This window comes from Suncus etruscus, chromosome 5, assembly GCF_024139225.1.
Source record: "Suncus etruscus isolate mSunEtr1 chromosome 5, mSunEtr1.pri.cur, whole genome shotgun sequence".
Taxonomy (NCBI): Eukaryota; Metazoa; Chordata; class Mammalia; order Eulipotyphla; family Soricidae; genus Suncus; species Suncus etruscus.
The window spans coordinates 140,209,264-140,222,307 of NC_064852.1; the positions used below are offsets into that span (position 1 = coordinate 140,209,264).

General features: G+C 31.3%; 1 protein-coding gene across 1 annotated transcript in view; it reads left to right on the top strand.

The window, feature by feature from the left end:
* The window catches only part of CSMD3 (CUB and Sushi multiple domains 3), a 1,236,222-nt gene that overhangs the window by 477,470 nt on the left and 745,708 nt on the right, over nt 1-13,044 (top strand). The window contains exon 9 of the mRNA XM_049773958.1: nt 658-745. Coding sequence (XP_049629915.1) covers nt 658-745 — 88 coding nt within the window. The remainder of the gene's footprint in view (nt 1-657; nt 746-13,044) is intronic.

Here is a 13,044-nt window from a genome sequence, read left to right on the forward strand (position 1 = left end):
CAACTGAATGCTTTTATAAAACATTAAAATCCATCTTGAGAAATAGAAATATTTGTGATCACATATATTAATGATATTAAATAAATATTTTATTGAACGTAGTTCCTGAGGAAACGGCTGAAAGTGTGGACTGTGAATATATTAAAACAATCATAGAAACTGATAAAGTAAAATAAATCATTTTATTTTTATTTATTACATCAGGATTTAGCTGCAGTCTATATTTTAAAGAACTTTGACTTATCAAATAGTGCCAATGACCAAACATATATAATAATGTCAACATTTTTCTATTGCAACTTTAGAAATAACAGAGAAAAATGATATTTACATAACTGGTGGTGAATTATTTACCAAAAAATATCAGTTAATACTCTTCATTGCTGCCCTGGGAATGAATTACCAAGTGCTTCACAACTAGATAATAATTAAAAAGCAATTGTCAGTGATTGATACTCTAAATTAAGAAAGTATGTGATATGAACATTATATTTATTTTCTTAGAGGTTTATTAGTGATCATCTTTCTCTCTTCACTGTTGTTTTAATTTTTTGTATTTAATAGTTATGTTAATATATTTTATATCAAAGTTTTAATGAATATATTTGATATTCTAATTATACATGTTTTGTTTCTTTCATTTTTCTGTTGATACAGTAAATGAGGGAGGTATAAAAACAGCTTCCAATTTATGCCCAGACCCAGGAGAACCAGAAAATGGAAAGAGAGTTGGATCAGATTTTAGGTAATACTTTGAATTATTCATTTTAAGATTTAGTGTGGAAATTTGGTTCATGTAAAATTTTAAAATAATTGAAAATATGGCTTGAATACCTAAATGTGTGGCGGCTCAATTTAATTGATGTGCTTCGTTGCTAAAAATATTTTACTTCTTTAAAGTGGCTAATTGATAGCATCCATATTATTATTACAAAGTTTTTTAGTTTAATTTTTATTGTAATATAACAAATAAAATACATTGGAACTTGTATTTTAAATATATGAACTTCAACTCAATCACTACTTTTTATTAGTTGTCTGATATCTGATGCTGAATACTATGAAAATTTTCTGACTTGTATGTAGCCAGTCTCATAATTAGTACAGATATTAATATAATATATATATATATACTAGAAAAATGCAGAAGACTTGATCTAGTAAAACTATGACCTTATTAAATTAATAAAATCAAAGTTATATTCTATTTTATGATCACTAAAGCAAACGATCAAACTCAAATTCTATTGGTCCAATTAATCTTATTATAGAACTAGAATTTGAATTTATTACCTACTACTCTAAAAAGTTACTTCTATGTTTAAGAATTTTATTTACTGAGTCATGATCCATTATATTTAATATATTTTTGTGTACTTATACAACCCAATAGCGTTTTTGTGGGATGCAGGCTGAATGGTGTGTAGGGCTTCCTGTTCTCTGCTTTAGGACTTATTGTGGTGAGCTTAAGGGACCATATATGGTACCAGGAATTGAACCTCCATGAACAGCATGCAATGCAAGAACCATACTCCTCTCTTTATTATATTTTTAAAAGCAAATAGCTTTTATACTCTCCATCCTATATATATATATATATATATATATATATATATATATTTACAATTATATATATTTATACTTCTATTTATAAAAAGTACCTATATAAAAAGTTTTTTTGAGTTTATAAATAGTCATGCCGTTATATACAATTACACTCTTAAAATAATATAGATAAATGGTATCTATTTTAAAATATACAGAATTATGCTTTCTATTGATTTATTATGAGTTTATATTTTGGAATTTTAGTGAGTTAGCTTCACAATGACATTTACAGGATTTACTTGCAGAAATAAAAGTTGTAATATAATAGCATCGTGAAAAATATCCCTCTACTCGCTCAGTTTTCTATTTTCTTTTCCAGTGATTATCAGTTCTCATAAGATATTATTTTACTATATTTTTTTACTTACTTTTTAATCGTGTGATTTAAAATTAAACTGCTTCTTTAAAGTTTTTATTCTTGGGGCCGGCGAGGTGGCGCTAGAGTTAAGGTGTCTGCCTTGCAAGAGCTAGCCAAGGAAGGACCGCATTTCGATCCCCCAGCGTCCCATATGGTTCCCCCAAGCCAGGGGCAATTTCTGAGCGCTTAGCCAGGAGTAACCCCTGAGCATCAAACGGGTGTGGCCCAAAAAACAAAAACAAAACAAAAAAATTATAAAGTTTTTATTCTTTTCTTTGTTTAACTTGTATTTTATATTTCCTAGGATTTAAAAATGAGGGTAATAATTTAAAAAGCTAAAATGAATATTGCAAGTATATGTAACAGTAGTTCTCAAGGTCAAATGTATTAATTTAATAATAGCATTATAGCATATGATTACATTAGTTCATTAATAAGTATTGTTTTCTATCATGTGTAAAAGTATATGTCTTAAATTCAATTCAATAATAATTTGTCAGTTAAATTAGCTTTATGTATTTTAAATTTCAGTTCATAAAACCTTTTTGCTATCTGATTTCTAGCAAAATGACAGCATCAGATAGTCATCACTTGTTAGGATATTTGAAGTATTATGAAACACAGAGAAAAAACTCGCTATTCTTAAAAGCTGGTTGATGAAGAATATATAAGGTTTATATTGCCTCAAATCTTGAAGAATGCGTAGTATAAAACGATATAAACAGGAAAATTCCAGTTAATAACTTTTATACATTTATGAATTATGATTAGATACATTGACTTTTTATAGGAATTAATAAAACCAGATATACCATTGCTTAATTTTTAATAACGCACCATAAAAATTAAGTGCATTTCTAAATTTAATGTAATCATTTTACGAAGTGCTAGAATTCCAATAATTTAGTGTATAATCAGAGGAAATAAAATATTCAAGATGGGAGTGCACCCAATTTCAAAAGTTCCTACTCTTATTGAAATTGGTAGAAATTTATGCATCAAAGTTATATGAAAGGAAGAACATTACGTTGAGAAATAACCGGTTGAATTATCCTAGGCAAATAAATATCAGTTTGTCTAAATTAATGCAAATAGGAGAAAACAGAGTGAATTTGGAGAAATGAGAAAAAAATTGCTTCTGTAGAAGAAGCAAACAGGCAGTCATTCAGCTCAATCTTCAATGAAGATAAGTTTTACTTTAAATAATAGTATTGTTTTACTTTAATGTGAGTTAACATTAAAACAATCAGATTTTATGTACAAAAGCATAAAAAATCCTTACATTCCCTTGTTGAATTCAGTAATTAAAGCTTGGATAACTTCAAGGCAACATTGCTGGAACCAGTCTTTAGCTCTACCCTTTAGGCTGAATAAGCTCTTTGATTTACCAGAGTCATAGTAGGGGCTACTTGACGCATTATGATCACAAGCTCTGATTGTAAGATTCAAAAGTGATTAAAAATTGAGCTAATCTAAATTATATATATTTTTTAAAAGCATGCTGTATGCATCATATGGTCTGGAAAAAATGTTTTACTTGGAAGACTATTGTGGTGCTCTAAAAAGATGAAGGCATTGTGTTATGATAATACTGATAAGCTAGGGGCCAGAGAGATAGCATGGAGATAAGGTGTTTGCTTTACATGCAGAAGGTCAGTGGTTCGAATGCCGGCATCCCATATGGTTCCCCGAGCCTGCTGGGGCGATTTCTGAGCGGAAAGCCAGGAGTGGCCCCTGAGCACTGATGGGTGTGACCCCAAAACCAAATATACATAATATGTATATATATATATATATATATATGTTTATGAAAATCAATAAAATGCAAACTGTATAAGAATAACCATATTTATCTGGGCTAGAATATCATGATAATTGGGGTAACTGAGAGAATTAAGTTTAGTATAAAATATAAAAGTTTTAGGAAATATAAAATATTAATATTTTGATTTATAATTCTTAGAGGACCTAGACATTTTCTTTTAAAAAAACTTACTTTGATCAATGTGAATTACAAATCTTTCACAGTAATATTTTAGGTACATAATGACCTATTGAGGGGCATTCCCACCACCAGTGTTGTCCTCCCTCCACCCCTGTTCCCAGCATGCATTCCATATCCCCTCTATTTCCCCTCCCAGGCTGCTAGTATAAGTGGTTTTCACTGTTTCTAACTTGCTGTAGATTGGTATTGTTTCTGTTGTCGTTGGCTTTGGATTTGGTGTTTAAGTCTGATCAAATTTTTTTTTGTTTCAACTCAATGTTCATACGACTGTTTGGTCTTGGTACCATCCATTTTTCCCCTCAACTTATGAGGCTGAACAAGATAATTCAAGTTATGTGGTTCCGTTTGAAGGTAAAAAAAAAAAAAAAAGCAAACAAACAAACAAAAAACCAGGAGGAGTCCATATAGAGTTTATAAATATCAAATTAAGAGAAGAAAGGGGAAAAGGGAGAAAAACATAAGAAAAATATAAAAAAACACCAAGAAAACAAACAAACAAAAACAAACTACAAGACAAAAGAAAAAACAAAAAAACCCAAAAAGCAACACAGCAAAAAAGATAACAACCAAACCATAACCACCAAGATCCCGAAATAAAAAGCAAAAGAAAAAAGAATCTTTCTTCTTCTTCTTCTTCTTCTTCTTCTTCTTCTTCTTCTTCTTCTTCTTCTTCTTCTTCTTCTTCTTCTTCTTCTTCTTCTTCTTCTTCTTCTTTTTCTTCTTCTTCTTCTTCTTCTTCTTTCTTCTTCTTCTTCCTTCTTCTTCTTCTTCTTTCTTCTTCTTTCTTCTTTCTTCTTCTTCTTCCTTCTTCTTTCTTCTTCTTCTTCTTCTTCTTCTTCTTCTTCTTCTTCTTCTTCTTCTTCTTTCTTCTTCTTCTTCTTCTTCTTCTTCTTCTTCTTCTTCTTCTTCTTCTTCTTCTTCTTCTTCTTCTTCTTCTTCTTCTTCTTCTTCTTCTTCTTCTTCTTCTTCTTCTTCTTCTTCTTCTTCTTCTTCTTCTGCATAGGCACAGTAAATATTGGGGAGATTAGAAAGGGAATTTCCTTGACCTAAGAGATACAGGTACAGGGTTTCTCTAACCTTGAAGAATACTCTCATGGGAATAACTACAGGCTCCGTACATGCTCTTTTTCACTCCCCTAGCTCTTTATATTGTGCCAGGAAACTTTCCTCTCAGTCATAGATGATTAAAATCAGGCCTCTGTAACTAGAGATGTTGGTATTTGCACAAGTCATAGGATGAAGCCTAGAATCAAGTCTTGCTTTACAGTTCAAGAAGTTCTGCTCCATCACTGTTGTTTTAATCAATCTTCTGTAATTGGTGGTCTTGGTTTTTGCACCAATTCTAGGAAGAAGCCTAGGAAAGAGTCTTTCATTATGTTTCTAGAAGTTCTTCTCATTTGCACTTCCTCAATACAGGTTCATAGAACTGTGTAAAGCTATGGAAAATATCAATACAGTTCGAATTTTGCTATATTTCTTTCAAACATAGCCATTATAAACATGAATCTACAACAAAACATCTTCACAAAGTCAAATAAATAGGTTGGAGGACTCTGCAATAGGAATGTATTAGGTTGTTTTCCACATTTGACCTTAGTTATAAATATATTTCTACTTCTGACTCAGTAGTTTATCTACTTTTCATCCTTCAAAGGATGAAAAATAACTTGTTTTCTTTTAAAACTATGAATCATTTACTCATTCTTATAAGAAACCCATTAGGATACCATAAAGAATAAAGGAAGAATAAAGAAATCAAAATTAACAACTCAATTATGAAGTGATATACTTGAAGTTAGGACTTAAATCAACAGCCTTGGCATGGGCCTTTATTATCTCAAAGGAAAATTTGCTTCTTTAGTGCCACTAAATAATAAACAGTAATGCCTTAAGTTTGGTTTTATCTGCCTTTTCTCAAATATGAAGGTGTTTATGACACCTTTATCTGGTGTATTTTATGGGTATCTAAGACCAGTTCTGTGACATACTAAGTACACAGTTCTGCAATATGAGAGTAATCTAGGAAAGATTAAGAGAACAGTCTTTCTTAATATTTTTGTTTGTAATCACTGCATTGCCTACATGGCCCTCTTCCTTATATGATTGAATTAGTGTGTCACATAAATGAAATATCTTAGTTCTCTTACAAAAGCTTCTGTGGATTTTTTATTAGTTGTATTCCTGCAACTGAAACAATTTTTCTGTAGTTTCCTCTATGCCATGTTTATAACACAACATAACATGCATAATATAGTGGTCCTATTCATATGCAACTATGGCCTCTTATAACAAATTTGGGATATGTTCCTTAAAAATTTCATTTTAATATGCATTAATTACCACAGAACCTTCTTTCTTCTAAGCTTAAGGTCTTATCAAAAATAAACCAGAAGAACCATTTTTATTTACTGATTTTTTTTCATAAATTATTGCTTGCACAAGAACAGTAAATACATTTTTATAAATGTTAAAATGAAAAAACATCTTGGATAAAATACAGTAAAATAACATAGACACTGTGATAATAAAAATGCAATTCGATACATCATATTGGGGGGGGCAATTATCCTCAAATCTTTTGAGGTAAACCATAGAGGCAGGTCCTTTGGTGCCTTTTGGTGCTCTACTCTATTAAGGCAATGCCAGCCATATTCAAGGGACCACGTGGTGCCATGGATTGAATCAAAGACTTACTCATGCCAATTATGCTCTTATATATGTTCCACAATATTTAAAATATATTTAATCATATTAAATTAACTGTTTACATGAAATGATATACTTTCAAATTGACATTTATGTATATGTAATTAATCATATGCATAAAGTAACTATAGTTGTTGGGTCACACTTCACATTATGCTTTTTTTTTGTTATTAAAATGTTTAAGAAGATCTACCAAGGCTGAAGGATACCACAGAGGGTAGGATGTTTGCTAGGATGCAGCCAACCTGGGTTCATTCTTCAGCATCCCATATGGTTCCTTGAGACTATTCTGAGCATGGAGCCAGGGCTAACCCCTGAGCACTGCCAAGTTTGACACACCTCACCTCCCAAAAAGAAAAAAAGAAAAAATCTACTAAGGCAATATATCAAGTTCCTCCAAATAACCATTGTTCATCTAAAGGTAGCCCTGACAATATGGGAATGATATCTTATAATAGTCATTACTACAAACTGAGCTAGAACTAAGGCTTTGTTTTCTAGCTCAATATTACCTTCTATATAATACCTCCAAATTATGTTCCTAGTATAGTGATTTTGAATTTTTTAATTGCAACAAATCATTTAACAATAAACCATTTTAAAACGTAATATAGGGGCTGGAGCAATAGTGCAGTGGTAGGATGTTTGCCTTGAATGAGGCTGATCCAGAATGAACCTCAGTTTGATTCCTGGTGTCCCGTATGGTCCCATAAGCCAGGAGCGATTTCTGAGCACGTACCCAGAAGTAATTCCTGAGCGTTTTTTTTTTTTTTAATTTTATTGAAGACAAAGATGCAAAAAAGGACAAGGTGAAGTTACAGTGGGAAGGCAATTACCCATAAACCAAATTCTCAAAGAAATCCTCTTGCTGACACCTTAATTTTGAATTTTCAGCTAAAAAACATTAAGAAAAATAAAACAAAATACATACACATTTACTTTGTCCCAATGTCCAATCTTTTACCTCAAGTCAGACTTAGACTACTTCAATAAACTTCAATTAACTCTAGAGTTCCCTTGACTTCAAGGCTTCAATATGCCTTGATATTGTCATATAACCAATAAAATTATCAGTAAAATATCTATAAATGTCCATATCTATACATTCATGAGTAGAATAAACTTTTGGGTGTAATTTACCCTAGTAAATTGGAATGAGGATAGAAATATAATTTAAATTCATGCAAAGTGTTTTATCTAATAATAAAACTGGAACTAGATAACACTTTCTTGAAATGTAATATAGACTGTAAAATGAGTCGAAGGATTTTAGGCACTTGTTTTGCAGCAGGCTGAATCTGGATTGATACTCAGCACCACGTTTAGTCCCATATGCATTGCCAGGGCTGAATCTTAAAGACAACAGCAGGCTCTAAGTACTTCTAGGTGTGACTTTATTCTCTGTCTTCATGAAAACAATTAAAACATGACATTTTTCATTGTCTACCATATATAAAATAACATTGTATAATCTCTATTCCATTTACTTTCATTATTTTATAAAATGTATAATAATTGATACATTGGATATATTTGCTTCTTTTCATATTTATTTCAAGCAACCCTGGGTATCAGTTGTAGCAACAAGTAGGTCATGCTCTCCATAGCATATACCACATGGAAAATGAAGAAACTGTTAATTAATGTTTTCTGTTGTAAATGGGAAGTTTAAATGTGATAGTATTAATCATTCAAGAATTAAAATATATAAAGATCTTAAGAGAGAAAATATAACATTTGTTTCTTTTCCTTAGGTTTTGTTACCCAATGTCTATAAAAGTTTTTTCAGATCATTTGAAGAAATAACAGAGCAAAAATTTCAATTAAAATGTAATACAGGTAATGCCAGAGCAATAGTGCAGTGGTAGGGCGTTTGCCTTGCATGCAGCCAATCCAGAATTGACTTTGGTTTGATCTCCAGTGTCCCACACAGTCCCCCAAGCCAGGAGCAATTTCTGAGCACAGCCAGGAGTAACCCCTGGACGTCACTGAGTGGGGCCCACGGGGCCCACCCCCCAAACCCCCCCAAAACTAAAAACAACAACAACAACAACAAACATGATATAGACTAAGAGACAGCAAGTTGTAGTAGTGGAGAGGATATCAGGATATAGAAAGATAAATGAATACACAAGGGATGAAATGTGTTACATTTCCTTCTAAAAATATAGTTGAACTCTTCCTTAATCGTTCTATGTTGAAAACGTTACAGTAAAATAATAAATAAAGACATTAGTAGAAAGGGGAATCCTACTACAGTACGTATAATGAACATGATGGCCACCTTTCAGCACCTTTTAGAAACTGTAAAGAACAACATGCAAAAAAAAATTCTCACCACAACTATGTGATATTTGTTTCTGGAATGCAGCGTTGGCTTAGTGTTAAAACAATTCACACAGCTAGTCATAATTGGACAACAGAGGATAGCATGTCACGATGACCTTTCTGAAGAAAAAAAAAATTGACAAAATCTAATGCCAACTTTGTTATACAGTTTAGAAAAATATGAAGAAAACACAATTCCATGAAGATGTTTAAGGGAATCTAAAATAAGACTCCAATTTCGAAGACATTTGGTATATTTAAACATCCACTAATAAAAATATATTTTACACTTTTCTTAGTCATTATCTCAATAAAGTCATGATAAATATCAAAATTACATGAAAAATAAAAAACTATATAAATTAGGACCAAAGTTATATCTCTCTTTTTAAGAGATTAAATAAATATCTATCTAAATGTTCCAAGTTGTAAGTTATATAAGTTTAGTATAAAAATAAGTCACTTTTTTATAGATTACAAAAGAATAAAATGTAAACTTTGAATTAAATGTAAGATTTTTATTAATACTAGAGAAGGAAGGAAGGAAGTTTTGTATAAAATAAGAGAAAAAATAGTAGGTATAAATATAACTAAATGTATATTAAGTTTTATAAATATTAAACTTTAAATTTTTATTTATAGAAATCAACAATCTGTTATTTATGTTAGAAATAATGCATATTCTGGGGCCGGGAAGGTGGCGCTAGAGGTAAGGTGTCTGCCTTACAAGCGCTAGCCAAGGAACGGACTGCGGTTCGATCCCCCGGCATCCCATATGGTCCCCCCAAGCCAGGGGCGATTTCTGAGCACATAGCCAGGAGTAACCCCTGAGCGTCAAACGGGTGTGGCCCAAAAACCAAAAAAAAAAAAAAAAAAAGAAATAATGCATATTCTTCATTAAAACATATTTATTTGATATTCAAAATTTGAGCTTTGTGAGCAATATTATCAAAACAATATACTGTAAAGTTATATTTTGTACATCACAAAATAAATTGACAGATAATATGGGAAGGCTAAAGACTGAGTAAACTACTGACCAGTATGATTCAGAAATCCTTTTTCTTTATATTATATCTAAATAAGCTCAGAACTCATGCAGACTATTATATGCCTTTAAAAATGCATGAATATAAATACATGAGATTCTATAAAAGACAAAACTATATATCTAGTAAAAGTATCCATGTCTAGAAGTGATCACTGAGGTGCAAATGTATGTGTATTTAATACATGGGTTACATTCAGGAGATAAAACTACTCATTATTAATTCCTAAGATTTACTACACGCATTATTCAGATTATATAATAGTGTAACACTTGAAAGTTAATGAAATCTATCAATAGTTATCCGGTTCCTCAACTGTAAGATGTACTCTAATGTCAGATTGTAAGAAGAAACTCTATTTTAGTATACATATTTGTGTGTATATATATATATATATATATATATATATGCCTAAGCTTTTCTGCATGTATTATCTGACCTGTAAATAATGTTATGTAATATATGCATAAATAACTCGGGAAAAAATAAGACTTCCCAAGTTAAGAGAATGATAATGTCAGCTTAATTAGCTGAAGATATTTTACTGTTTATTCATAACTGTGCTGTCTTCACATTATTCTTTCAAATCGTATCCTTTCCCATAGAAACTCTCCAATTCAAACATCATCAGAAGTTCCATAAAAAATGATTTTATATAAACCACTCAATTTGGACATTCAGATACATTAATACGGAGCTATTCTTGCCAGATTTAATCTTTAGTGATAGTTATATAATGATTTATTGCTCACCTGTTGCCATAGATATATATGAGCTTCCTTTAGTTCTTCACTTGTTAATGGTGTCTCATTTTTCTGGGCAATTTACTCAATATTTTGCCTGTGACTTCCCATGTATCTTTTTAATATTCAAAAATCTTGCCTAACATTTCAATGATTCCCTAACCTGCTAAAATTTGATCCTTGACCCACCTAATATTTCTATACATTATTATTTTGCCTAGAATAATTTTTTTTATAAATCATTTTACATGGCATCCTCCTTGTTTCTCTATGCCTGAAATGTTAATTAAAAATTAACTTGATTAAAAGAGTAAAATTGCAGGCTCACCATTTCCTCATTAATTTCCCTAAACTCATGACAGAACTAGAAACTCATCATAAAGCTAAATGACTTCTAAATAGCTGTAGCTAAAACAGACACATTTTTGGTGGGTGGAATCAATATATCCTTATGATCCCCAGGGAAACATATAAAACAACCATTAGAAAAATAAGGTCTCCCTGGAACTTGCTCTGTTTTGTCATTTTGTCTCCATTTAATCTGCAAGGTGAGAGTCGTAGCAGCTGTGTTTTGAAATCTTAAAAGCTTTGTTTCTAATTTGAAATGCCTTTGGAGCATAACAGGATTTTGGAGGAGAAATACTGCCAAAAAGATATAGACGCTGGCAGCAACTTCTATAATAAAAAAATAAATTAAACATTTAGATGTGTCTTAAAATTAAAGCCAAACGTCTGTGAAAACTCATCTTCTGTGATCTACCGGTAGATCTTATATAGAAATTCCTTCAGCGATTAAAGACTTATAAGATGACTTTTCTTTAGGATGTCAGCAGCCATGGCTTGTCTCTCCTTCAGAACAGAAAATATGATACCAGTTGCAAAATTTAGATTTTCATGTTATGATTAACACACTGGCATATCTCACATAATAGTGCGATAACACCATTTTTCTAACAAAAATGTTCTATTTGTGTTTTGTTTTGTTTAGGGAACATATCTGGTAGTTCTATAGGAAAATTCCTGAGTCTGTGTTCTGGGATCATTCCTGGAAGGCTCTATAAATCATAAAAAATGTCACAGACCTAACTAGTCTGTTTGCATGCAAACCAGGAAACTTATGCACTGAAACATAGCTCCGGCCCCTTCCTAAAATGACTTTTTAATATGCTAGTATATTCAATTATACATCTTATTTTGGTAAGGGTAAAAAAGAAAGAATTTTCCATTATTTTATTTGGGTTCCACAATATATTTCTAAAGAATGGCCTTTATATATGTGATGTTTATTTTTATAGCATGCACCTCTTTCCTAGTATTTTTTATTTGATTTCTAGCATAATTTATCATGCTACCAAATAATTATTCTTTTTTTTTTTTTTTTTGGTTTTTGGGTCACACCCGGCAACGCTCAGGGGTTACTCCTAGCTCTACGCTCAAAAATCACTCTTGGTGTGCTTGGGAGGCCATATGGTATGCCGGGATATGAACCACCATTCTTCAGTATGCAAGGCAAACACCCTACCTCCATGTTATCTCTCCAGACCCGTAATTATTCTTTTACTATCAAAACAATCAGTCTTCATATCTGAGTTTTTTGTTTGATTTATATATATTTTTTTGCAACTATACATAGGAACAATTAGGGCTCATTCTTGACATTTTGCACTGGAATCAATCCTGGTGGGTTTTAGAGTAACGCTAGAGATTGAGCTTGTGTCTTACCAAAATAAGTGCCTTTGCTGAATACTTTCTGGCCCTGGTCTCTACTTAATAAATCCTATGTCACTATGTTGTGACATAAATGATTGAGAAATGAAATAATTCTTCTAAATTAAACTCCAACTAGCCGTATTTGCTATTTTCTTGAAGCTACTATTTCTACAGTTCTCTAAAACTAAGTCATTTTTAGTTCTATTTTAAAAATTCCCTCCTATATATTCTGTTTAAAGGACACGATATCCTCATAATCAGTAATCATGACAATCTATATTTATCTCATGTCATTATAATTTTAATTCTTGGAGACTAATTGGGATTTTTTGACTTAAAAATTTAATCTTTTCCCCAATGAAGGTATAAATTGTTCCAAGTGATTTGTTGTCAGATGAACACAATTTTAAATCCTGTCACTATTTTTTGACTTACATAAGCTATCTAAACTTACCAAAATTCTGTTTCTCTTTCAATATAATTGAAGACTAATTTAAATTGTGCCAAGCATTATGATAAAGGAGTCAACTACCATAA